Consider the following 27,114-nt stretch of genomic DNA (forward strand, 5'->3'; position numbering starts at 1 on the left):
TGTGGAGAGAGTGCTGCTGGGCACGTGCAGAGTTGCATTTCCATCAGCACAGCCAAAGCTGCCCATTTGGCTTCCAGGCACCATTGAACTCTGGCACTGGTCTCCTGCTTTTGAAATTTGGCAGTTGCTTTCGATGGACAGGTTTCGAGAACTGGGCCTTTTTGGCTGTCTTTTGTAACAGCTGCCCTCCTCTTGGAACACTGCTTGGATTTCGTGAATCAAACTGGGTGCGTTGGTGGTGCTGCCCCGTGTCTTGGAAGTTTAGCTGCACAGCCTTTGATTCCTTCTAACCCTGGGATTAGGGACCTTGGGGCCCTCCAAATGTTCTTAGACAGCAACTTGCGCCGTCATTGTCCATTGGCTTTGCTGACTGGGACAGATGGGAGTTGCAGTTAGGCAACATCTGGAAGAGCTGCAGGCCTTCCCTGTCTCTGCCCTAACCCGATTTTCTGTTCTGTTTCTCATTGGGGAACGGGTTGTTCTGTGTGGTTTTTGCTCTGTCCACAAATAACAGTGTTTGCATTGAAAGCTTAAAATTTCGTGTGCCTCTCACTTTTGAGTTGTCCTGGTGAACTACTGATCATTTTAGCAATTAATAAAATAAAAACTTCTTTCTCCATACTTGGGGTATGTGTGTTTGTGCGCGATATCCAGGAAGTGGGGTGGGGGGAGCCATGCAGAGGCCATCTTGATGGAAACCTGGAGCCAGCACTGATCTTCCGCTTCCCAAGTACAGTACGTGCCTTTTACGTGCGCTACTTCTATGCTTGGTTTGCTCATTTTAGTGCAGGCAGCCAGGCTGGATGCACCTGCTGTAGAATAGCCTGCTAGTAATGGGCTGTAGGTCATGTTTTCGCCTCCAGTTCAAAAGATCAGGAAGGAGGTAATGGGAAATATATTCACCTCTGGCAGACACCCAGGAGAGCGGCTTCCCCTCAGAGCAGACAATATCAGGCCAGACGGATAAAGTCTGACCTCTCTCTTTTAATGTCTTCCTCACCTCTCTCTGCATTTGCAGCTGATCAGGGCAGCTGGCAACCCCCCCTAGCTGGCTGGTTTCTGCTCAGGGCTTGCTCGCTTGCCAGCCATCTCCATGTTTCCATGTTCATTTACGAATGTGCCATGGCACGGTGAAAGGGTAAAGACCATAGATCTGTCTAGGTGAAAATGCTGACCGAAAACTTGCAATTTCTCACTTCCAGATGTTGCATTAAAACAACTCCCATCAGGCCCAGGGATTATGGAAGTTGTAGTTCAGCAACATCTGGAGGGCCAAAGGTTCCCCACCCCTTTAGGGCAATACTACCCTGTTGTTTGTTTAAATGTACAAATTAAACACTTGCTCTGGTGCTCTGTAGCAGCCTCCAGATATCTTGGACTCAACACCTGCCAGGATGGCTGGGGCAGATGGGAGTTGTAGTCCAAATCTTCTGGTGCACATCGGGTTTGGGAGGTTGGGGTGCCAACACATGGTGCCCTCTGGTTGAGACTGCAGGTCTCACCAGCCTAGCCAACATGGCACATGGCCGCAGATGATGGGAGCCAGGCTCCCACAACATGGGGGGCGGGGGCGGAGAGGATGCAGCCTCTCCACTTCTGTCTCCCGACTGTTCAATATTTTTCAGAGATGAAAGTTACATGACTCGGTTTCCTTTCTGAGACCCACTTTCCTCTCTCTCTCTCTCTCTCTCTCCCTCCTTCCTCTCCCAGGAGGATGTTAGCGATGGGGGCTCAAGACCCCGACCAAAAGTTCAGCGGCACCCAGGTGAGTTTGGATCCTTGCAGAGTTGGTAGGCTGGAACTAAAGAGGTGGGCGGCTTGCTTTTCCCTTCATCTCCCAACTGTCTCTGAAGGGTCCCCTGCATAAGCAGGTGCTCTGGTCTAAATATCCCTTCTACCCACCCCAGCCCCACAAAAAAAATGTAATTTGCTCAGCCTGGTTATCTCTGGCTCTCTTCTTCACAGGCCCTCCAACTGCTACCTCCCAGGAACTGCCCCAGGACACCAGCCTGAAGATCAGCACCAATGAAGAAGAGATTCCGGTAAGATACGGGAAGAATTGGGCCTCGTGAGCTTAGAATCGCTTTTGGAGCAAGATCTGATTTAAAACGAAACTGCCTCATTTGAAAGCAGCCTTTCTCTGATTAGTAGCTGTTTCAGCTGGTTAAAAAAAAAAGGTGCACCAGAAAAAGGAAGCTAGTCCCCTAACACCACAGCTTTTATAAAATACACATTTCCACACAAAAAAAGACTTTGAATCCTAAAATCTGATCCACCTCTGCCCTCATGGGTGTCCCTTTTTGCCTGGTTGAGAGCTCTTGAACAATGGCATGAAAAGCATGAATAACTATTTGCAGAGACTATTTGCAGTTATTATTAACCGTTTAGTTAAACATAACTACGGTAAATGGAGCCTCCATGTCCTAAAGCAGGCATCCCCAAACTGCGGCCCTCCAGATGTTTTGGCCTACAACTCCCATGATCCCTAGCTAACAGGACCAGTGGTCGGGGAAGATGGGAATTGTAGTCCAAAACATCTGGAGGGCCGAAGTTTGGGGATGACTGTCCTAAAGCAATCTGCCTCTGATTTCCCAGATTATGGGGACAAACCATTGTCAAAATTCAGCTCCTTTTGTCCATGAGCTTCTCAGAAACATTGGGCTGACTACTGCTGAATATAAGTGTCCTGATCTAGATAAAACTTTGGTTTAACTCACCAGAGCGGTCCTCCAGTAATAGCAGATGAGCAACATATATTAGACTAGGTTCTTCTTAGCTGCAGTTGTGTTGGGCAGCTCATTCAGAATCCTAAGAAACTTGGCTTTAACACTTGACAAGTTTCTAGCTCTCAAGAAAGAGCACAAGTCCCCACAGGAAATTGCATGGCCTTGGGGGAACCATATGACTGCTGTGCTGCACGGGAGGCCGTTTCAGTTCCTACCCAGACCAACCATGTTCATAGCGAGTGAGTCATCCAAGTTCCTTTATTGGAAACAGAAACCTCAAAATGTCCCATATGTGCCCAAAGATGGTGGGGATGTTGCTAATTTCAGGAGCCGGGCTTGTGTGAAATGGCCCTTTAGTTTTAATATAGCAATTGTTGTTGTTTGGTTGTTTATTACCTACCCTTCGCTGTCTGCCACTCATAGCTGTTCTAGAAAGCATATGAGTAACCCAGGAGAGATTTGGGTAGCTAATTCTACCAACCATGGGGTGGGGCTTGTTTTCTAGGCAGTTCCTGGTCTCCTCTCTTTCTGCATGTTACAAGAGAAGGGCCTCGTAACCTAGAGGCAAATCTCATGCTTTGCATGCAGAAGGTCACAGATTTAATCCTTGACATTTGAAGGATCTCAGGTTGCAGAGCTGGGAGAGATGCTACCAGTCAAAAGTAACTAATACTGGGCTTGATTGATCAATGGCTTGCTTTCCTACAAGGCTGCTTCATCAGTTGCTCATAATGTGCTTTACTGCTCCTTATTATGAAAATGTCCCAAGCCTGCAGAACCTCTCCTCAAAGAACATAAGAAGAGTCTGCTGGACCAGGCCGGTGCTCCAACTATGCAAGCATCCTATTCTCAAAGTGACCAGCCAGTTGCAGGACCGAAGCATGAGAGCCCTCTCCCCTGCTGTGGTTTCCAGCAACTGGCATAGCTGCCTTTAACAGTGGAGACAGAGAACAGCCACCTTGGCTATAATAGCCATTGATAGCCTTCTCCCCCATGAATTTGTCCAGTCCTCTTTTGTTTTTTAATTAGTTTTTATTTAAAAAAAATCTTGTGTTACAAAACAAACAAGGAAAAGTACATATAGCATCTTCTTTTTCGATTCATAGAGTCTTAATGCCATCTGAGTTGGTGGCCACCACTGCCTAAATAGTTCTGCACCGACAAAAAAGTAGATTTTTCAATGAGAATAAGTTGCACCTTCTTCGTTTTTCTGCTGCTCCTTTAAATTGGCAAAGCAGTGAACAGCCTTTGTGTGTGGGGTTTTTCTGCACACAACCACCCTGTGAGGCTGGCCACTGTTGCTCCAATTTTAGATTGGGACCTGAGGCTGAAGCGGAATGCAAACTTGCCCAAGGCCACCCAGTCACCCTGTGGCAGACGTGGGACTTTAACAACCAGATCTCCCAGATCTGAAAGTCACACTCTCACCACTACGAAGCAGATTGGGATAATCTGCAGGTAACGAAGCAGGTTTGAATGTCCTCTTGTATAATGGGTCTTGTTTTCATCTCCAGCAAGGTGTTTATGCTTTCTGGGATATCATTTCTGTGGGCAACAGTCTAGCTCTTCCCTGCCCCATTCCATACCCCAGAGTGGCATTCACATCCCCCATCCCAAGACAGACACCACGTCTAATGACTGCTGTGGTTTCACCCTAGAGATTCCAAGACACTAGCCAGTATGTGGTTGCTGAACTCCGGGCTTTAGAGAATGAACAGCGGCAAATCGATGGGCGGGCAGCTGTGGTGGAGAAGGACCTGCGGAGCCTTATGGAATCAGGTAGGAAAACTGGGGATGGGAGCCACAGCTTGGTGGGTAGAGCATCTGCCTTGCATGCAGAAGTTCACAGGTTCCTTTCTTGACATTGTCAGGTAGAACTAGGAAAGACCCCTGCCTGAAACTCTGGAGAGGGGGCAACCTCATGGGCGAGAGTAGGCAAGCCTGCAGAGACCTTCCCCACATTTTGCTACCTCTGTGCTGAGTTCACAATTCCGGCCCGTCTTACCTTCCAAGTCCCGGACTGCAGAATCTGGGACCGGCAGCCGTGTGACACTGGAAGTTGCGCCGACGTAACTTCCGGTGTCACTTTGCCCTTCTATGGGCACCAAAAATGGCCGCCGCCAGCTTCAAAAGTTGCTTTTACGCATGTCAGGAAGTGCGTCGACGCAACTTCCGGTGTCGCTTCGCCCATCTATGGGCACCAAAAATGGCCGCTGCCGACACCGGAAGTCGCGTCTATGCACTTCCGGACATGCGTAGATGCGACTTTTGAAGCCGGCGGCGGCCATTTTTGGTGCCCATAGAAGGGCAAATCCGGAAAGAAAAAATATGGTCGCCGGCAGGAGAAAATAATGGAGAAAAACGGGAGACGAAGTGATACGGGGGACCACCAGGAAAAGGTAAGTAAAATCGGGGGTTTTCCGGAGAAAACGGGGTACTTGGCAGCTATGCTGCCCGTGCAAAGTACATTCCTGTGATAGGGAGGAAGGTGGGAGGGGGAGGGTAAAGCCTCCCCTTCCTGGGCGCACCCTTCCTGTGTTTCTATATGTCCCTGCTCACCCTAGGCCCCACTCACAGATGTCCAGTGACATGCAACACCCCTACAAGCCCGTCAAGCACTCATCCAACCTCACATGTGGCCAGTGGCAGATTTACATATAAGCTAAGCAAGCTATAGCTTACGGCCCGACTCTCTTGGGGGCCCCAAAATAAAATTAAAGGATGTATATTTCCAAAATATAAGATAAAAAACAAATAGAATAAAACCTACATACAGCAACAGTGGCAAATGGCTTTAGATACCTATAAGGTCCATAAATTACCATATGGCATATATTCAACACAAAAAAACAGTGACAATTAGTTGTTGACAAAGGGCAGCTGGACATATAAAGGGCTCCATTACCTCCAGTAGCTTAGGCCCTCATCAACCTAAATCCGGCCCTGCGTGTGGCCCTCAGGCAGGGACTCGTTTTCAGCATTGATTGGTGCTGACAGCAAGTCCCTCTAGCACAGCCACGAAAGTGGGCTTGCTATCAATGCTGATCAGTACTGAAAATGAAGCCCTTTAAAGTGAAACACTTGCAAGTCCCGCTTAGTATGGAACAGTTGGCAGCACGCTGGTTTTTCCTTTGCAGCCCTGCCTTTTTACGCCCTACACAAATGGCTTTAAGGGCGGGGAAAGGTGCTCACAATGGTAAAACTCGGGAGTGACAAATGTCCTCCAGATATTTGCATGTTGGGGAAGAAAGATCACCAGAGATCCTCACCCTCCTCTCTTCCCCTGATCTACTTCAGGTGCTGACAAACTGAGGGAGGAGGAGCTGATCCAGGAATGGTTCACGCTGGTGAATAAAAAGAATGCCCTGATCCGACGGCAAGACCAGCTGCAGTTGCTGTGAGTGCAGGAGGGGTGGGAAGAGGAAATGGCAGCACTAAAGGGGGCGGGACTTCCACTGCTTGATGGAGTACACAGCATGATGGCTCGCTCATGTGATCCAAGGCGACATACACCACACCGTATGTTTAAAGCACTGTGGTACCACTTTAAACAGCCATGGCTTCCCCCAGAGAATCCTGGGAGTTGTAGTTTATTAAGGGTGCCAGGTATCTTTGGTGGACCTCTGTTCCCTTCACAGAGCTACTATATTGGTTATACAGCCAGTCTCTCTTTCCCAGGAACTCTGGGAATTGTAATTCTTAGTAGCTTCTGCTAAGAGGAGTTACTGGTACTTTTTGGGTGCCTGAACGCAGCCTCTTCCTTTCTTCTCCAGGATGGAAGAGCAAGACTTGGAGCGGCGATTTGAACTCCTGAGCCGTGAGCTGAGAGCCATGATAGCTATTGAAGGTGGGGGCTTGCAAACCAGAGTGGAGGACTGGGAAAGGGAACCCAGAGGGAAAGGGGGCCTGGGAGGCTGGGTCAGTGCTTCTCTAGCATGCCCAGTTTGCTGGGCTGTTGTGCCCCCTGGAGCATTTCCTGACTGGGGATGTTGATGAAGAAGGGAGTATGGAGAGATCTAGGAAGTTTGGCGGCAGGGCAGGGTGGCAAGATGAAAGTTCTGTTTCAGTGTTCCTTTTTTTTAAAAAAGCGTATTCTGCCATTTATTCTGTGCTTGGTTTTTATTCCAATGTTTTGGTTTTCTCTACTGCTGTTTTCAAAATTGTTTTCTTCATATGTTTTAATCGTCCTACAGTGTGTGTGTTGCAGGCCCAGGTTTATTTGTGGTTTTTAATATACAGTGGTACCTCTACTTACGAATTTTATGCGTTCCGAATGCACATTTGTAAGTAGAAAAAAATTGTAAGTCGAATCCCATAGGAAGGCATTGGGAGAAAAAATTCGTAAGTAGAAGCAACCCTACCTAAAAATTCGTAAGTAGAAAAAATCCTATCTAAACCGCATCCAAGATGGCGGACAGAGCTCTATTCGTAAGTAGAAACATTCGTAAGTAGAGTTACCACTGTATACATGAGGTACCCAGGTGGCGCTGTGGTTAAACCACTGAGCCTAGGACTTGCTGATCAGAAGGTCGGCGGTTCGATTCCCTGTGACGGGGTGAGCTCCCGTTGCTTGGTCCCAGCTCCTGCCAACCTAGCAGTTCGAAAGCATGTCAAAATGCAAGTAGATAAATAGGAACCGCTCCGGCGGGAAGGTAAACGGCGTTTCCATGTGTTGCTCTGGTTTGCCAGAAACGGCTTTGTCATGCTGGCCACATGACCTGGAAGCCATACGCCGGCTCCCTCGGCCAATAATGCGAGATGAGCGCGCAACCCCAGAGTCGGTCACGACTGGACCTAATGGTCAGGGGTCCCTTTACCTTTAATATATACATGTACAGGTGAAACTCGGAAAATTAGAATACCATCGAAAAGTGCATTTATTTCAGTAATGCAACTTAAAAGGTGAAACCAATATATGAGATAGATGCATGACATGCAAAGCAAGATATGTCAAGCCTTTTATTTGTTGTAATTGTAATTACTGTATTTGTCGTTAGGCGGGTCAATTATAAATGGAATGTAATTAATGAAATGTAATAGCGATGTTTATTTTGTTTATTTTTGTATTATTGTAACTATTTGTTTTATTACCAGCGCCTTCTGTCAAGAGTTTGGGTGTAACCTTTGACGCCTCCCTTTCCATGGAGGCGCAGGTTGCATCCACAGCAAAGGTGGCATTTTTCCATCTCCGCCGCATCAAGCAGTTGGTCCCTTACCTCTCTCGCCCCGATCTGGCCACAGTGATCCATGCGACGATCACCTCCAGGCTTGACTATTGTAACTCGCTCTACGCAGGGTTGCCCTTAAAGCTGACCCAGAAACTCCAGCGGGTGCAGAATGCCGCGGCGAGGCTCCTTACAGGGTCCCGGCCGCGGGATCACATTCATCCAGTGCTTTACCAGCTGCACTGGCTCCCGGTGGAGTACAGGATCAGGTTTAAGGTGCTGGTTTTGACCTTTAAAGCCCTATGCGACTTGGGACCCTCGTACCTACGGGACCGCCTCTCCTGGTATGCCCCGCGGAGGACCTTAAGGTCCACAAATAATAATATTCTGGAGATCCCAAGTCATAAGATGGCTAGATTGGCCTCTACTAGAGCCAGGGCCTTTTCAGTACTGGCCCCAACCTGGTGGAACGCTCTTTCCCAGGAGACCAGGGCCCTGCGGGATTTGTCATCTTTCCACAGGGCCTGCAAGACAGAGCTGTCCCGCCTGGCCTTTGGGTTAGACTCAGCCTGACCCCTGTGTTTTTCTCCCTCGTGGCTTGGATTTATGGCCTACTTGAAATGAGGCTGCACTTTAAATTTTAATACTGTATTTTAATCTGTATTTTAATTAATTGTTTTTATGTTTTATTGTGGTTCTGTTGGTGTCAGCCGCCCTGAGCCCGGTTTTTGACTGGGGAGGGCGGGGTATAAATAAAAATTTATTATTATTATTATTATTATTATTATTATTATTATTATTACTGTGGAATTTCCAAAAGAAAGCATTTGTAAAAATTAAAAGAAAAAAATATAAGTTGCATTACTGAAACAAATGCACTTTTCGACGATATTCTAATTTTCCGAGTTTCACCTGTACATCTGTATGTGGCTTTGTATATCTGTGGATTGGAAGGTGGATCAGCCTTTCTTGCTATGCCTCTCCCCACTTCAGACTGGCACAAAACAGAAGCTCAACATCAGCGGGAGCAGCTCCTTCTGGAAGAGCTGGTGTCGCTGGTGAACCAGAGGGACGAGCTGGTGAGAGACCTGGACATCAAAGAGAGGATGTGAGTGGCTCATCTCTTCTTTGGAGTGTGAGGGAAGAGGGATGCTGGCAGTTAAAGCACAAGCTTGTTAATCCTCCTGTTTGCAGCCAAAAAGCCACATCAAAGAGAGGATGTGAGTGGCTCATCTCTTCTTTGGAGTGTGAGGGAAGAGGGATGCTGGCAGTTAAAGCACAAGCTTTCCTACACTCTAGGCTCCTGATACAAGGACCAGGTCCCTCTGAGCACTCAAGCAACAGCAAAGGCACCAGTGCCTCTGCACATGTGCAGAGTACCTTTCCCCCCTTTGTAACCACATTTCCTGATCCAGGAATGCGTGAGCGTTAGAATTTTTCCTTTTTAGATATTAACCCTTTGGTCAGAATTTGGGGAAAGGGCTGTAGGGAGGGGTGTTCAATGACAGTGATGACACTAGAGAAGGAGACCTTTGTAAATGAAAATACTGTCCAAACACATGCACACACACACACACACACACACACACCCATTTCATTTGGCTCCCTGTCCTTGAGGCTCAATATGTAACACTAAATTTTCTCTATTGTCCTTGCCATGTAGCTGCAGAGAGAAACTTGTATTGACAAGAAGAGTTAATATACAGTATTCTTAAAATATTGAGCTTTTTTTTTTTTTACAGTATAGAAATGAAAACAGTAAGATAATAGGGGTTATGAGGTACCTGGATATCATGCCAGCTTTTAGAGAGACTTGTTGCATTGAAGTAGGTTGGCTATTGTGTCAGCCTGTTCCCTGCCCTGCCCCACCCCAATAAACACTGATGCTCCCGTCAAACGTAAACATTGGAGAGCAGAGTTTGTTTCTGAATGGAACATCTAAAATAATTTGTTTTAAAAAATTAGGGTGGAGGATGAGAGGGTTTTACAAACTAGTAAGGACTGAAACCTTGATTTTTCCTTTGAATCGTTTTCATGGAACCAATTCTCCTTTTTGTTTTGTTTTTCTTCAAAGCAGGTCGGAGGGGATAAATGTTGTTAGCGAGTGAAGGACAAATGTAATTCCACCCCTCTCGAAACTTCCAAGTTCTTGCTCCCTTTCTAAAAACAAAACAAAACACTTGCCTCCCTAGGGAAACATGTGTTTTAAGGTGATGGTTGCTAGTCGAGGAGGGCGAATGTTCAGAAGGATCGCAGTTTGCTGATATACAGAATTGGTGCAACGATTAAAAAGTGTGATCCTTAAAAAGTGTGTTCGGTGAATGCGGGAAATCACAGGTGGGGAGAGTCGCTGTTGCACTCAGGTCCAGCCTGTCGGGTTTCCCATTTGTGGCATCTGATTGGCCACTGTGATAACAGGATGCTAGACTAGATGGGCCATTGGCCAGCAGGGCTCTTGATAAGTACTTACGGAGCGCGGGGGGGGGGGGGAGGACGACGACAACTCAACCAGTTGTTGTCGGTGATGTGGCTCTACTTTCTACCCACTAATGCTGCTTTTTCGTTGTTGTCCTTCCCCATTTCCACCTGCCCCCCCCCTCCAACACCACTTTAGAGCCCTGGAAGAGGATGCCCGGTTAGAACGTGGACTGCAGCAGAGACGCCACAAGCTCAGCCGCAAGGAGAAGTGCCGTGTCAGCTGAGATGGGCCGGCGCAACTTGCCTCTTCTCCCCACACTCCCCCATACATGGGATGGCAGGAGGCACAGCACACAAGAGCACTTCTGCCACTCCAAAGGCAACCCCCAGCCCTAAATCCCCACTAGCCATTGGGAGGGCCTCACCTGCCATGCCACAGCCTTGCTAGAGCACGTCATTGCCCACAGTCTTCGGGGGGGGGGGGGCAGCTGCTTGACTGCTCATGCCAAAGAGGTGTGTGTGTGTGTGTTTGTGTTTGCTTGTTTTCCCCCACTGGGGCAAGGGAGATCATCCAAACTCTTCTTTCTTTCTCTTACCCTATGCCCATGCCCTTCCCAGAGAAGATGCCACTTTTAAAGGGCAGTGCCCATGTACCCTGCTTTACCTGGAGAGGGAAGAAACCAGCTTTTCAAATTCACACTCTCCAAATTTTAGGAACGATATTTATTTATGTGTGTGTGTGTGTGTGTGTGATTTTTGTGTGTGTGCACATGCATGTGAGCTGCTCTTTGGGGTTTGAAAACGGGTGCCTCCTCCCCACCTCTGCCGTTTTTACAAAGTTTCTTTGGCTCTATTATTATTATTTTTTAATGATCAATGTTTGTTGTTGGTCGATGGTACAAAAGCCACAAAGTGCCTTGAATACTCCTACAGCCAGATGTGACAGTGGCCAACTTCCCTCTGCTGCCCCCCCCCCAGTTTTGCACCTCCCCCTCAGCCCAGTCTCTCCCTGGTTATTTGCACTAAATTTGTACCAGAGTTTGAAATAAATATATCAAAAGACACAAGGTGCGTGAGGAAGGTTCTTTGTGGTGTGTTCGCTATACATGCTGGAAATCGCCTGCTGCTTCATGGCCATTGGCTGAGCTGCCCTTCTGTCACAGAAAGTCTCTGAACACTTGCTGTGAGGTATAGCTATAGAATGTTGGTGAACAGTCCCCCCTTCCGTGTGGCAACTGAGAGCTTGGCAGGGGTATCAAAAGAACAGGAAATGCTGTATGCTATTAGAACAAAGTAAGCAGGAAGGCCTAGGGCTTATCAGAATGAAGGCCTAAAGCAGGCATCCCCAAACTTCGGCCCTCCAGATGTCTTGGACTACAATTCCCATCATCCCTGACCACTGGTCCTGTTAGCTAGGGATCATGGGAGTTGTAGGCCAAAACATCTGGAAGGCCGCAGTTTGGGGATGCCTGGCCTAAAGGTACTGTATGGCGGTATTGCACAAAGGTCTGGGGAACTATGGTTCAAATCCCTAGTCAGTTGTGGAGCTTACTCTATAACCTTGAGCCATTCAGCACATTTTATCCCAGGGGGGTCACCAAAATATGTGACACTTTCGAGGTCCTCTTGTGGTACTCACAAAGCCTCTGAGCATACCCCCCCCCACTTAGTGCCCCCTTGGACATGAGGGCATGAGGCCGGTTACCTTTTTCTCCCTCGAAAAGTACATACCGTGTCTCCCCTTTTTTAAGACACCGTCTTATAACTTTTTTCCCTAAAAAAAAAAACACGGTGTCTTATTTTCAGGGGATGTCTTTTTTTTTTTTTTACGGTGCTACAAGACTTGGTTTTGGGAAGCAAGAACTGTCTATGGATAGATCCGCTCTGGGCGCCGGCACTGGAGCCCTATCGGTTGCAAAAGCTGACGCAGATTGCAACGTAAAAGAGGAGATACTCAAGCTGTTGCATTGGGACACCTTGCTGGAAAAAAGGAATATCTCCCCGTTCGTGACACTTTTAAAGCCTTCCCTTTGTCCCCTTCCCGAGCTGACTCTCCAAACATTAATGAACTCCCCCCTCCCTTGCCCTCCTCCCCTCTAAAGTGGCTGCCTGCCTGCAGGGACGATGAGGTGGGAAACCTCTTTGCCAAGTTACCGTAGAACAGTTAAGAGAGGGATGCAGGCAGACGGACAGATTGCCCTCCTCGCCACCCCTCCAGGCTCCCTGCGCTCCACCGGCAGCTCCTCTTAAGAACTGGGGGCGGGAAGTGATCCTGCCGAGGGATCTGGCTCCGGAGACTCTACAGGGGGTGGGGCTGTTTCATCCAGCGGCAGGCTTGCAACGCCCCCCTCGCCATCGCTAGGGCTGCCGAGGCTGGATCGCGCCCCTCGTCCCGCGCCTGCGCTGCGCGCCAGGTTTTGCACGATCCGGCTCCGCGAGTTCCTAAAGAACTGCGAGATCGGAACCCGCAAGTTCCTAAAGAACTGCCAATGCTGCCGCCATCTAGGCTTGGCGGGGGCTCGGTGAAGTTGCAGCCTGACGGCCCAGAGAAACAGCGGCCCGTCACCTACGCTGCAGAAAAACCTCTGGAATCGTGCGGAAGGGCTAGCGGGCCTCCGGCCACCGCTCTGCTTTGGGCCATGCGGCGCACAACGTTCCGGCGGCGCAGCTCCTGCCGCCGTAGTCGCCCCGCTGCCGCTCTGTCTTGGGCCATGCAGCCCACAACGTTCCGGCGGCGCAGCTCCTGCCGCCGTCAGTCGCCCCGCCGCCGCTCTGCCTCAGCCATGCGGCCCACAATGTTCCGGCGGCGCAGCTCCCGCCGCCGTCAGTCGCCCCGCCGCTCTGCCTCGGCCATGCGGCCCACAATGTTCTGGCAGCAGGGCTTCCGCTGCCTCCCGCCGCCGCTCTGCTTTGGGCCATGCAGCACACAACATTCCAGCAGCGCGTCTCCCACCGCAGTCAGTCGCCCCGCTGCCGCTCTGCCTCGGGCCCCCTCCCATCTGGTCTCAAGCCTCTCTGAGGTACGTCTTATATTTCGTGAAAGCATAAAAACCCTGCCATGGCTTATATTATGACTACGTCTTAAAAAAGGGGAAACACGGTAGAGCTGAAGGAGGAAGTGGGGCTCTTTCCCACTTCCTTCTGAACTTTGGCGAGTTTTTCAGGGCTTTAACACAGATCTTTGGGGGAAAGTTAAGTTTGTTGGTATGCACTTACTCTGGAGGGGGAGGGGAGGAGAAGTGAACAGAGGGGGCCCTTACTCCAAACGTGCCCACTGGACTAAAAAGGTTGGCATGTTTTAGCGTAACCTACCTCACAGAGTTAGGTTTGGAGGAAAGACTGGATATAAAGGGAATTGGGTACATAAATAAGCAGGAATCGGAGAAAATGGGGTAGAGAATACCAGAAAGAAGACAAGGGGCAATAGAGATGGCGGGGGGGGGGTATTTCTGGCATCATGCAGGTCCTGGGTTGAGAAACAGCCCTTGTCCCTTGACTAGGCAGGAGCAAAGACTTCTAGGAAGTGGCCTGTACCACCTCTATTTTTCGCTCCTGGCTTGTTACAATCAGCCTGCTTTTGTCCACTCCTTGTCTAATCTCATCTTTGTGCTAATTGACTGTGTAAGCTGTTCAAATAACAGAAATAAGTATGTTACTCTAACCCTCCTCCTCCCTTGCCAGTGGATTGTGACCCTCACTGATTGCTACAAGGGAACTGCCCTCCTCTGAAAGAGTCACACAGACTATTTATTTATGGTAACTGCCTTTCTGTGCTGCCCCAAACCCAACATTCTCTGGGTGGTTTCCAAAATCACCACTCATTTATTTAGTTTGCCCACCCTTCCTCCCAAAGGACCCCAGGGTGGGGTAAAAATAATTTGAAAAACAGGAAAAATATATTCTTATATTTTAAGTACTAGTGTTGCTGACAATGATACATAAAGTGCCTTGACTTACTCGTACAGCCGGAATACTTACCCTTTAGACAGCCAGATAAACGTAATTGCACTGGCTTTGTTCAGGTACCTGAAGCCCCGGGACCAAATGCAGCCCTCGGGGCCTCTATGTTTGGCCCTTTGGAATCTGCCCAGGCTACATAAAACCTCCAGGGAAGGAGAGTCCACCACCTGCCGAGGGAGACCGCTCCGCTGTCGGAACAGCTCTTACTGTTAGAAACGTCTCCCTGGTGTTTAGTCAGAATCTCCTTTCTTGCAACTTGAAGCCATTGGTTAGGGTCCTACCCTCCAGAGCAGGAGAAAACAAGCTTGCTCCCTCTTGCATGCGGCAGCCTTTGAGATATTTGGAGATATCTCCTCTCAGTCTCCTCTTTTCCAAGCTAAACGTACCCAGAGTGGGAAACACCTAGAAATTGACTGGGAGGAGCATACAGGGCCTCCCCATCCAAACCACAGCTTTCCTTCCTTGTAGGTATGGAATGGAAGCTTTTTAAAAAATTACTATGTGTGGGGCAGCCTAATAGCTGTGCATGTTGAGGAATTTTCATGGCTACTGCATCTCTCGGGTCCTAATGTGCTGAGTGTGTGTGACCACATTCACACCATATACTTAAAACACTAAGATACCACTTTAAAAGCTGTGACTTCCCCCAAAGGATCATGGGAGCTGTAGTTTGTTAAAGATGCTGAGAGTTTCCCCTCCCAGAACTACAGTTCTCATCATTCCTGGGAAGAGGGGTCGATTGATAAACCACTCTGGGAATTGCAGCTCTGTGAGGGGAACGCGGGTCTCCTCTCTTCACCCTTAATAAACTACAGCTCCCATAATGCTTTGGGGGAAGCCATAACTCTAATTTAAAGTGGCATCGTAGTGCTTTTTACTTATGTTGTGAATGTGGACCGAGAAAGAATGAAGGAGAGTTCCATGTGAGTCTTCTAGGAGGTGGTGTCAAATTTGCACTGCTTCCTGGATTCGCCATTTTAGAAGAGCAATCGGACATAGATCAACCATACTTGAATGGAGTCATCCCACAGAATCACAAAGTGCTGCATTTGAGGAAAGGGTTCAGCTCTTTCCTTTTCATCCCGAGAGAAAAGATGGGCTTCCTACTTACGACTTCTCCATGCCCTGCAAAGTCTTTGCTTCCTCTCTGCATGCTTCTCCATCACATGTAATCTTCCTCTCTAGGGTGCAAACTGGAGGCTGGACATTGGCAAGGGGAGCTGACAGTGCAGTTTCTAATTTTACATCAATTAAATTTGCACCCTGCCTTTCCGCCAAATGGCGCTCAGGGCAGTTAACAACAACAATAATACAAATATAATAAAATACAATAAAACAGCAAGAACGCAAATAAAGACATCCATCAACAGAGACACCAGTTAAAACCAACGGTGACTGGGGGAGGGTTGGCTCCCCCCAGGAGATGTCAAGTGGCATCTCTTTCCATAGGCACATCTTGGGAAGTGGAACCAGACACTGTGGTCAAGGCAAGCTGGTCTCTGGCCAAGATCTCCAGACGGTCGTCGTCGTCCTGGGGTGGGTCACTGGCAGGAGCGAAGAAATGCACAAAAACCCGGACTTCCTGTAGCTGATAGGCCGTCTCAAGAGTCACAAGCATGGCCAATAAGCCAATGAGGAGATAGCCTGGTGTGGCGGTGAAAATAAAGGTCAGTGAGGGAGGGGCAGCATTATTTTTTAAAAAAATCTCCCCACCTGATCTTGGGCATGGTCGTAGCATTTCCTAATCACAATGCCCCCCTTTATAGGCCCTTTCCACCGGAAACCAAGTCACTAGTCCTCATTGTTTCAGTTCCCCCATTTGACAATATTTTGTACCTTGCTTCCTCTTTCATTTCTCCCTTTGACCTCCCACCCATGCCTCACCTACCCAACCTCTTTACTACTTTTCCCATGGCCATGTCTCCCCTACGTTTGCTATGGAGGTCTTAATCCAGATTGTGACCATTTGGGGCAGAGACAACATTGCATATAGGATCAACTGGCGCCTTTGTTATATATTTTTAGGAACCGGGCAAAAGCGTTCCTCTTCAACCAGGCCTTTGGCTGATTAATATTTTATACCCTTCTAAATGTGTCTGCGGGAAGGGGGAGGTTTTTGTTTTGCTGTTTTGATTTACTTATTTACTTATTTTTATCCTGCATTTGATTCAGTGAACAGTCTTGAACTCTTATGAATGAAGAGCGCAACAACAATAACAACAACAATGTTCTAGCTCGCATCCGCAGCAAAAAGTGCATTGTGAAAGTTGCTTCCACTTCTGTTTCAAACACTGCGGAAGGTCAATAGTCCCCATTTTAAAAACTAAGTGGGAATCTGAGCCCATCTGCTTGGTCGAGCCCATTAGCTAAGTGGGGATTTGAACAGCTTCTGGCTAGTTTAAATGCCTGATGTGATGAGAGAGAGAGAGAGAGAGAGAGAGAGAGAGAGAGAGAGAGAGAGAGAGAGAGAGAGAGAGAGAGAGAGAGAGACTTGGAAGGAAGTTTTCCTTGAAGCCTGAACCTTTAACCTTAAGACTTCATTCCCAACCAATAGTGCAATGGCAAATTCAGATATGCAGGGTCCCTTCACGGTAGGCACAGCCATGCCCCCTTCTAAGATTCCGTAACTAAGAAGATAACAGTGATCTTATAATTACGCATTAATAATAATTAATGTGCAGCAGCGCCGCCTAGTGACTTACAAGTGATGCTAAGCTCGTAGAGCTCGTGCAGAGGCGGCTGTGAGCTCCCTCGCGGCACGTAGTCACCCAGGCCGATGGTGCTGAGGGAGATGAAGCAGAAATACACCGACTCCAGGAAGTTCCAGCTGCCCTCCAGAGCCCAGAAGCAGATGGCGGGGATGAGGATGAAGAGCCCCAGGGTTGCCAGCCCCAGCCCCATGGCATGGACAAGGGCCACGCGGGCCAGTGGGAAACCCCAGCGTGTTTGGATGTACCGGACGGGACGGTGGCTGAGGAGGGGCAGAAGGTGCTGGAGCAGGCCGGCCAGGAGCAACAGGGTCATGGGGATGCCCAGCAGCGAGTACAGGATGCAGAATATTTTGCCCAAAGCCGAGAGAGGGACCGTGTGTCCATAACCTGTGGGCGAGAGGAACAGGCACCGCTGCATGAGTCTCCGTTATGTGGCCTGCCTTCACACAGGCCAGACCCACCTGCTAGGCTATACTACCCTGCTTTTTTGCACCTTCCTTGGGTTTTTTTTCCTGGTGGGAATGTGTCTTTGAACTCTAAATGACGTCTCACAAATGGAGGATAGAGCTCCAGGTGTCACCTTTCAGCTAGATATGCTATGTTTGGTGCAAATGATTTGGAGCGTACCGATATCTGCTTTCGGAGTGCATGGGTGCAGCCAGGATTGATGCTGGGTGGGGGGGCAGGACACCCACCTGTCCCCATCCTCTGCCTAGCAGATTTGGAATGAAATGTCTCAACAAGTTGTTTCTTCTGAACCCAAGTGCTCAGAAAAACCTGTCAAAATCTTTCTATAGTTTCTACTTTTAGTTAAGTGTTTTTATTTATTTATTTTATTTATTCTGGGGCGGGACACCTGCCCATGTCAGATTGACTCGCCTTGTGTTTTCCTCGTTGTACATAACAGAATTTGCACGCCAGCGTCTTGAAACAACCCCCCCCCCCTGCATTTTCAGTATTCCTAAATGCTTAGCTTGGGAGCACATAGAACACAAGGCAACCTTCATGTTCTTCCTATGCGCCTCCTCCAGAGTGACCCTAGGAGCCAATCCTCAGTGGCTGATTCATCCGCCTTTCACTTTGAGGGGCTCCAGTCAGCACAATGAATGGGAGTGCATCTTCTTAGTGGCTAAAGAGCTCCCCTTTCGCACTGTTTTGGTGGCTCTAGGGCAGGCATCCCCAAACTGCGGCCCTCCAGATGTTTTGGCCTACAACTCCCATGATCCCTAGCTAACAGGACCAGTGGTCGGGGAAGATGGGAATTGTAGTCCAAAACATCTGGAGGGCCGAAGTTTGGGGATGCCTGCTCTAGGGTCCTGGAGGGAGGGTCCCTGCTGCAGAAATAGTAATGTGCCTTTGACCCTCCCCAACCACTGACCCACCCCACCCCCCGGCCACTACATCTCTGGGTATAAGGGTGTTTTAAATGCATGGTGTGCTAGAGACCATCACACCAAGTGCTTCTTCTGGTTATAATAAAATCATTCTAAAAAGTCTTCTGCAAAATGGGATGGGCCGCTCTGGCCTCCTCTGTAATTTGAGCACTAGCCTAGGCGTGTCGGTATGGTGAATTTTCCAGATAGGGTGATCTGGATTAACTCCAGGGTGTTGGTGTTTTTGAGCTTTTTTATTCTGGAAGAATGAACTGGCATAATAACAGTCTGTCTGTGCAATGTGCTGACAGGCTAGAGAGACAATTGTGCATCTCCTGCCATTTATTTATTTATTATTACAATAATTTATATCCTGCCCTTCACTCTAGAGCCCCAGGGCATGCTACAACAATTAAAACACAACATTAATATTAAAAGACAATAATGCACAATTAGGGTTGCCGCATTTCAAAAAGTGAAAATCCGATCATAAAACTGTTGAGCTTTTTCTTTTATTTTTTTGAAAAATCTCAACAACAACAAATGAAGCTATTTTAAGTAAATTAAGACAAAATCTACACTTCCAACATGGGAAGTCCTGGACATTTATGCGATTTCCGCCTGGACACTGTCTCCAACAGCCAGATCCTGGCTATGTCTGGGAGATTCTGGACATATAGCAACCCTATCACAATATTTAAAAACAGTTAAAAAACCAAAATTAAACAATAAGGTGGCTCCTAAAATATACAGTGTCAAGAGGTCAGAGGTCAGGATGAAGAGGTGCGTCTTCAGTGTTCAATGAAAGCTGGATAACAAAGTCGCCAGACGCATCTCTGTGGGGAGGGAGTTCCACAACTTAGGGGCTGCCCCAGAGAAGGCCCTCTCCCAGGCTGCCACCCCACCAAGTTTCTGAGGGCAGTAGATCAATCAAAAGGGATCTGTAGGGAAGGAGGTGGATCACTTGGGAGCTGAGGAGTAGAGCCTTAAAACACTAGTGTGAGCACCTTGAATGAGGCCTGGAAATAAACTGGCAACCAATGCAGCTGTTTTAAATCAGGGGCTATCTGAGATCTGAAGAGGACACCAGCCAGTAATCTGGCTGCTAATTTTTGGACCAGTTGAAGTTTCTGAGTTGTCTTTCATACCCTCCAACATTTTCCCGTTGAAAATAGGGACGTCCTATTCCATCATCACCATCATAATTTGATTATTTATACCCCGGCCATCTGACTGAGTTGCCCCATCTACTCTGGGCTGTTTCCAACATATATAAAAAACATAACAAAACATTAAACATTGAAAAACTTCCCTATACTGTATAGGGCTGCCTTCAGATGTCTTCTAAAGGTTGTAAAGTTTCTTATTTTCTTGGCTCAGGAGTCACATAATGCCATACCCTCTGACATTTCTGCAATGAAAATAGGGATGTCCTAAGGAAAAGTGGGGCATTCCGGGATTAAATCAGAAAACCAGGATGGCTTCTGCAAGTTCGGGATGTCCCTCTGGCGAAGCGGCCAGAGCTGAAAAAGGCACTCTAGCCACCAAGGCCATTGACAGTGCAGGTGGACCCCAAACTGCAGATTTAATCATTCCTGGAGAGAGCAATTTAATCCAGGGCAGGCCACGTCTCAGATATTAATCATTCTGATTGTGTGTGCAGAACTATTCCACAGTATGTTAAAGGGCAACTGATCCAGGTCGTGTTATCTTTGCGTCTGTAGTCTTACAAGGGTGGGGCTTTTTCTGCTTTTGGTTTTGCCCAGCTGATCCTCGGCTGCAGATATAAAATATGAAGGAACAAGCACCATTCATTTGTGACCCCAAAACACCACCACCACCTTCTTCTGATGTTTAGCGTCATTCGGGAGGGCTGTGACTTAGGTGACAGCGGTCCCACTTTGCATGCAGGAGTTTTGACCTTGTTCAAAGGAGCAGGGAGGCAGCGATGGGGAAAGGCCTGTCTCGGGGCCTGACAGCTGGGACAGCTGCTGCCAGTCAGAGTAGGCAACACTGGGTCGAATGGGCACGTTGCCCTTTCTCCCCTCTCTGCATTTGCAATGGCTTTGGGCAGTTGGCAACCCCCTGCTACCCCAAAGTTTGGCTGCTCCTGCTCAGGGAGCTTTTGCTCACTTATCAGCTATAATATTGTTGTTAAAAATTATTTTTATTGAAATATTTTCATGGATAACAAAGGTACATATAGTGTCTCTGTTTTCAGTTCATAGAATCCTACCTACAGGTCAGTTACGTTTGGTGTGAGATACTGCTATCAGATGCCTGTTGTCTTTGTCCATGGAGTTTTCTTGGCAGGGATACTGGAGTGGCTTGCCGGTTCCTTCTCCAGGAAGGAACCTATCCATTCTGAAGGAAATCAGCCCTGAGTGCTCACTGGAAGGACAGATCCTGAAGCTGAGGCTCCAATACTTTGGCCACCTCATGAGAAGAGAAGACTCCCTGGAAAAGACCCTGGTGTTGGGAAAGATGGAGGGCACAAGGAGAAGGGGACGACAGAGGACGAGATGGCTGGACAGTGTTCTTGAAGCTACCAACATGAGTCTGACCAAACTGCGGGAGGCAGTGCTCTGGTCCATGGGGTCACGAAGAGTCGGACACGACTAAACGACTAAACAACAACTGCTATCATAGGCATTGTGAGGAGAAAACGTGGAGAGAGAAAGGTGGGAGGTTCCTTCTTTTGCACAGTATCCTTGCAGGGGTTTTGTGTCAGTGTCATGGGGATAGGTTATTCATCTATTCATTTATTAGTTTTCGTTGGCAGGGAGAGAGATTGGGGAGCCCAGAGCATAGCTGGTTACATTCAGCTGATTGCAGTGAGCACTTTTGACAAACTAAATCAATAGCTCTGGTATAAGGCATTCGATCCTGCACATCGTAGCGCCTCTACTGCCATTCAAAAACTCAAAGATATATGAATCGAAATCCAACATTTGTTGGAGATGTGGTAAAGAAATAGGAACAACAATACATATGTGGTGGAGATGTGAGGAAATTAAGAAATTCTGGACAGTAATACATGGAGAATTAAAGAAGATGCTGAAAATATCAATAATTAAAAAACCAGAGATATATCTCCTTGGATTGATAGGGGAAGAGATACCACCGGGGGGGGGAGGGGAATCTTATTACATGCAAGCACAGCAGCTAGAGTAGTGATTGCTGCTAAATGGCAATCACAAACTCTACCTCCAAGGGAGGGATGGATGGATTTGTAAATTAAATGAATACTTAGCTATGGCAAAATTAACAGCTTTTATAAGAAATCGATCAAATCAAAAATTAAAAAAGGAGTGGAAATGTTTTGATGAATATATGGGAAAATATTGCTAAAAAAAAGATATGCTAATATGCCTAGATTAAAATGTAAAGCATCTGAGGGAATGTACCGTAAGATAGTAAAGAAGGACAATAAGAATACATAGATGAATTGAGAAGTCTGCAGAATGCAAAGATAAATGTAATCTCAGAATGTAGAGGAAATGGAGTGGGATGGGGGGAAGCGGGGGGAGGGACAAAAGAATATTACCGTATGTTTGATTGAGGATATAAATTATAAATATATCTGGGGATGGGGATGGTGTGGGGATGGCTTTGGTATATTTGCATTGTGATGTAATATGGAATAAAAGTAATAATTTATTTATTTATTTTATTTTTAAAAAGCTCATTTCCTCTTTGTACTTCGTGGATGGGGAGCTGGAGCTGGTTGGTGGGCCCGGATCCTGACTTCCTCCAAGCCTCTTGGAACATTTTCACAGGGGAGGTGGGACTGCCCACCTGTCAATCACCTGATGCCACCATGAAGCCAAACTGTGCTGGCCAAAGCGCAGGAGATTGCAGGCACCAAATGGCCAGCTGTACTTTCGGGAGACAACCATCTTCTGCTCCCAGTTCTTTCTTTTGAAAAAAAAGTCACCTTCCCCAACCAGGAGCATTCCAGCTACTTTGCACCATAATTCCCATCCTTTTGTAGGAGTGCGATAGGAGTTTTTGGCTCTCTAAGGATCAGCACTTGCAGAAGAAGTTGCATTATGGCACAGGAAAAATGCTATTCCCCGACCTCTGCATGTGATTAAGGAGCCACCCCAGGCCACCGTTTCTATGAACTGTTAACATTTTGGGAACTCCGCTCATAATTTGCAAAGAACGTATTTGCTCATGTTTTCTGGAAAGGCGGAATAACATGTCCGAACAAAGCTCATCCATGGATGTATCCAGTTTGAAAAAGAACATGAAATGGGTATTAGCTAGGAAATAGCAAGCTCCATTCTATTTGTTTTGTGGAACTGTAATGCAGTGTGCTATTGTTCTGCTTTAGCCTCCTGACACTGAGAATCTAACTTGCCCTCTAGGATAATAAAGGCTTTTCATGACTATTAGCCCATGACGACCTGATGGCACACTGCCTTTAAGAGTTGGACTCAGGCAGTGTTCCTAGATACACATGGTTAGGCAGGATCACAAGGAGAAACTGTGGCACCCTCTTCTGTGCCGGGTCAGGCTGCGTCGCGAGTGCGGTTCTGGGCACCACATTTTGTGAAGGGTGTTGACAAACTGGAGCACATCCAGAGGAGGGCAGCCAGACAAGTGAGGGGGTCTGGAAACAAATTATTGTGTGGAATAGAACTAGTTATGTTTAGTCTGCAGAAGAGAAGATGAAGGCATGATAGCCATCTTCAAACATCTGAAGGGCTTCCTCACAGAAGATAGAGCGAGCAGACCTGCTGAAATATACTCGGAGTCGAGAGTGAATTTCACGCTCTTTATTCAGCTTGTAGTAGTGATAGAAGAAGAAGAGAAGAATGGCTCTTCCCCCCAAACATCTGCTTATATACATTATTTACACAATGGGCCTTGCGTGATTGGCTACTTCAGGGCTGCACCTGTGGGCCAATCAGGTTGCGGATTGACTTCTGCCAGCAGCCCGGTAGGCTGCTCCTGCAGGCCAATCAGGTTGCGGATTGCCTTCTGCCAGCAGCCTGGTTGGCTGCTCCTGCAGGCCAATCAGGTTGCTGATTCACTTCCACCTGGAGCTGGATTGGGTGGCTCCTGCGGACCAATCAGAGTGCTGCATTCTGGATCCTATTGTTCTAGGATTCAGCTCAGTACATAACACCTGCTCTCTGCTCCGCCAGGGGGCAGGTCCAGAGCCAAGGAGTGGGAAAGGCACAGAAGCCGATTTTGGCTAAACAATGGGGAAAACTTCCTAGCGGAATGAGCTGTCTGACAGTGGAACAGTCTGCCTTGGGAGATGGGGGCTCTCCTTTGCTGGAGGTGCTTAAACAGAGGCTCCCAGGCCAAGATGTTGCCTTGGGAGGTGGTGGCCTCAGTGTTTCAGCTGAGGCTCTCGTTGCAAGTTTCATGCCCTGAGCAAGGGGTTGGGCCTTGATGACTATCAGGATCCCTTCCCCTTTTATAAACTCTTTGGGTTAGAATCATAGAGTTGGAAGAGACCTTGGGGTTGTAATGTTAGTTATTCTTAGAGCAGACCCAATGAACGCACTGGAATTACTAGCTTAGGCCCCTACATATCAATGGGTTTACTCCAGGCATCCCCAAACTTCGGCCCTCCAGATGTTTTGGACTACAATTCCCATCATCCCTGGCCACTGGTCCTGTTAGCTAGGGATCATGGGAGTTGTAGGCCAAAACATCTGGAGGGCCGCAGTTTGGGGATGCCTGGTTTACTCTGAGGATGCGGCCTAACCTTGGATGCGGTCTTCTGACTTTGGATATAGGGTTTGGGAACCCTCTGCTTGGGGGATTATTTTTTGTCTCCCTCAAGCAGAGATAAGCAGGAGTGAGCCCACCATTGTGACAACTCAAATGGAATAGAGTAACAGAATCATAGAACTGCATACCCTCCAACATTTCTCTGATGAAATTAGGGACGTCCCATTCCATAATTATAATTTTTACTATTTATAACCCACACATCTTACTGGGTTGCCCCAGCCACTCTGGGCGGGTTCAAACATATTTAAAAAACATAATAAAACATTTAACATTAAAAAAAAAACCTTCCCTATACAGGGCTGCTTTCAGATGGCTCAGGGGTCGGATAGCTGCAAACCCTCCAACATTTATCCAATGAAAATAGGGACATCCTAAGGAAAAGCGAGACATTCCAGGATCAAATCAGAAACTAGGGTGGCTTCTCTAAATCAGGGACGTCCCTGGAAAATAGGGACACTTGGAGGGTCTGGAATTGTAGAGTTGGAAGGGACCCTGAGGATCATCTAGTCCAGGCATCCCCAAACTGCGGCCCTCCAGATGTTTTGGCCTACAAATCCCATGATCCCTAGCTAACAGGACCAGTGGTCAGGGAAGATGGGAATTGTAGTCCAAAACATCTGGAGGGCCGAAGTTTGGGGATTCTAGTTCAACCACCTGCAATGAAGGAATGTGCTGCTGTCCCATACAAGAATTGAACCCACAACTGTGGCGTTATCAACACTATGCTCTAACCAGCTGAGCTATCCAGTGGAGGAAACCCTTCTCCACGCAGCTGTTTTTATTTATGGTCTTGGTTTTCACTGGCATTAGTACAGTATTTGCTCTTCAGTTTTAATGCTGGCACATTTTATACCCACGTTATGTTTATACTGATTCCAAAGTCCTGGCAATATATACATGTCTTTTATTTTGTTTTGTTTTGTTTTTAAAGGCTTAAGTCAACGTATGTGGTGGACATGCAGGAAAGTGGCTCAGTTCTGGGAGGAAGTATTTCTTGAAATAAAAGCAATTACTAGACAAAATGCCTGTAAATGCCCAGTGCTGGCATTGCTCGATCTATTTAATCCTAACCAACAGCTTAACCCCCTAATAAGTTATATTTTATTAGCGGCCAGGCTTTTTGGTTAGCATAAACTATATATTGCCCTGTACACAAATGGTTATCTGGGATTTCTGATGCATCAACCTTAACTTCATCTTTTGGGTTAGATTGGGGTGTTTTATTTTTGTTTTGTTTTGTTTTTGTTTTTGTTTTGCTTGTGTGACATTGTAAGGTGTTGTAAGACTACAACAACCTACCTCATAAATGGCCAACCTGCCTTTAAAATGCCATTAGGTAAATAAATAAAAGGACTGTTTTGTTTCTCTGTGCAAAGCTTGCCATGCAGAAGGAACCTCAATACACAGAAAGCCACAGGTTCAATCCCCAACATCGCCAGCTCAAAGGATCAGGGAGCAAGCGAGAGCAAAAGACCTTTGTTTGCAGGGGACTTTAGCCAGCCACTGCCAGGCACGGGGCAGGTGGCTCTCCTGTAGCATCATCATTATTCATTTTGCCTTTTTGTCCCATCTTTCCCTCCAAGGAGCTCAGGGGGGTGCATATGGTTCTCCTCCTCCATGTAGCCACCATGCAAGGTAGGTTTGACCGAGAGGGTGTGACTGGCCCACGGTCACCCAGCGAGCTTAATGGCCAAGTGCGGATTTGAACCCTGGTCTGGCAGGTCCTAGTCCTAGTAACTAACAGCTGCACCACAGTGGCTCCCCTCCCAACAGCTGGGCGGTCAGGACGGTTCCTCCATCCTTGCTGCTCCGGCAGCCTAGGGCAGCTGGAGTCTCTGCCGGTTGGTTTCCTGCCTGCGCCGCTCCAAAAGGAAAGGGATGCCCGGGCTGAGCTCGACGACCTACCTACCTGTGGTGGTGAGGACGCTGGCGGTGAAGAAGAGAGCCGAGGTGAATTCCCAGTTCTCGTCTCCGGAGACGTTGCCCAGGCCGGAGACGCCGTAGTTGCCGGCGTCGAGGAGGCGCTCCAGGAGGCCGGCCAGCCTCTCCTCCGACAGGCACGCGCGGTGCTCGGCCAGCAGGCGGGCGCGGGCGTCGCGCAGGGCGGCCAGCAGGGCTCGTTCGGGAGGCCTCTCCAGGCCAGCGAAGACGGCGGCGCCCACCAGCAGGAAGACCCCGTAGGCGCCCAGCAGCAACCCGTAGCGCCACGACGGCGGCACGGCCGGACACAGCGCCATCCTCGACGGCCCGGCCCGGCCCGGCCCTTCCCTCTCCCAGCAAGCGAGCCAGCAGCCTCTTCTCACCTGTCCCAGGTGAGCTGGCCTCAGCCCAGGGCGCGGCAACCGGTTCCTTCTCCCCGTGACGCACAGCTGCTTTAACCCTCGCAGCTCGGCTTTCCGGGCGCGCCGTCTAACTTTGCATAGCTCATGGCATCCAGCCTCAGCGAGAGTGCGCTTCTATGTCCAGAGAGGTCGTAAGAAAAGCAAAAATGACCCTTTTGGCCAGGGGTCTCCGGTTCAATCCCAGACTTCTGCGGGTAGCGCTGGGCAAGACAAAAAACACGAGAGCAGCTGCCAGCCAGTGTTTTTCCCACCATAATCAAAGAGCCTTGCATATGGGAAGTCTGGAGCTCAATTTCCCCGCATCCCCAGGTGTCTTAAACTGGACACGGTAATCTAGATGAAGTCTCACTAGCAGAACTCTTGCTTCCTGTCACTTAAAGAACATCGGAAGCAGCTGCATACGGAGTCAAGATCCACTGGTCCATCTCTCTCAGTGTTGTCTACACTGGCAGGCAGGCAGTGGCTCCCCAGGGTTTCAGACCTACCTGTGAGATGCCAGGGATTGAACCTGGGAGAGTCTACACACAAAGGAGATGCTCTATTAATGCAGTCCAAAGCCACACTGGCCAATTTTGCAATTTAGCCCTCTTCAGGCATTTTGCATTAGTATATAGAACATGCCAGGGAAGGGGCAACTGTGCTACCCGCCCCCCATTCTGACC

At 48.2% G+C, this 27,114-nt stretch overlaps 2 protein-coding genes across 4 annotated transcripts in view; one reads left to right on the forward strand and one right to left on the reverse strand.

Annotated features, from left to right (window-relative positions):
• Window positions 1-11,018, forward strand: part of EHBP1L1 (EH domain binding protein 1 like 1) — a 43,381-nt gene extending 32,363 nt beyond the window's left edge. For all 3 annotated transcript variants that reach the window (XM_060269490.1, XM_060269491.1, XM_060269492.1), the window contains 7 exons: window positions 1,711-1,765; window positions 1,966-2,042; window positions 4,385-4,505; window positions 6,024-6,123; window positions 6,500-6,573; window positions 8,885-8,999; window positions 10,506-11,018. In XM_060269490.1, the coding sequence (XP_060125473.1) occupies window positions 1,711-1,765; window positions 1,966-2,042; window positions 4,385-4,505; window positions 6,024-6,123; window positions 6,500-6,573; window positions 8,885-8,999; window positions 10,506-10,593 (630 nt within the window). In that variant the 3' untranslated portion in view covers window positions 10,594-11,018. The remainder of the gene's footprint in view (window positions 1-1,710; window positions 1,766-1,965; window positions 2,043-4,384; window positions 4,506-6,023; window positions 6,124-6,499; window positions 6,574-8,884; window positions 9,000-10,505) is intronic.
• A 3,304-nt stretch (window positions 11,019-14,322) lies between these two features.
• On the reverse strand, window positions 14,323-26,372 carry KCNK7 (potassium two pore domain channel subfamily K member 7). Its single transcript, XM_035098829.2, has 3 exons — window positions 26,020-26,372; window positions 16,972-17,367; window positions 14,323-15,913 (listed from the first exon to the last, which is right to left on the reverse strand). Exons 1-3 carry the CDS (start codon window positions 26,345-26,347, stop codon window positions 15,696-15,698), a joined length of 942 nt encoding a protein of 313 aa, XP_034954720.2. The 5' UTR covers window positions 26,348-26,372; the 3' UTR covers window positions 14,323-15,695.
• Between the last annotated feature and the right edge of the window lie 742 nt (window positions 26,373-27,114).

Source organism: Zootoca vivipara, chromosome 17, assembly GCF_963506605.1.
Source record: "Zootoca vivipara chromosome 17, rZooViv1.1, whole genome shotgun sequence".
In the NCBI taxonomy this organism is placed as follows: domain Eukaryota; kingdom Metazoa; phylum Chordata; class Lepidosauria; order Squamata; family Lacertidae; genus Zootoca; species Zootoca vivipara.

Bases quoted from the DNA above. Each gene is read 5' to 3' on its own strand.
- KCNK7 (XM_035098829.2), bottom strand. From the start codon at position 26,347: ATGGCGCTGTGTCCGGCCGTGCCGCCGTCGTGGCGCTACGGGTTGCTG. The intron at 17,368-26,019 runs GTAGGTAGGTCG...TCTCGCCCACAG, and splicing joins CAGCGTCCTCACCACCACAG to GTTATGGACACACGGTCCCT. The intron at 15,914-16,971 runs GTAAGTCACTAG...CCGCCACACCAG, and splicing joins CTACGAGCTTAGCATCACTT to GCTATCTCCTCATTGGCTTA.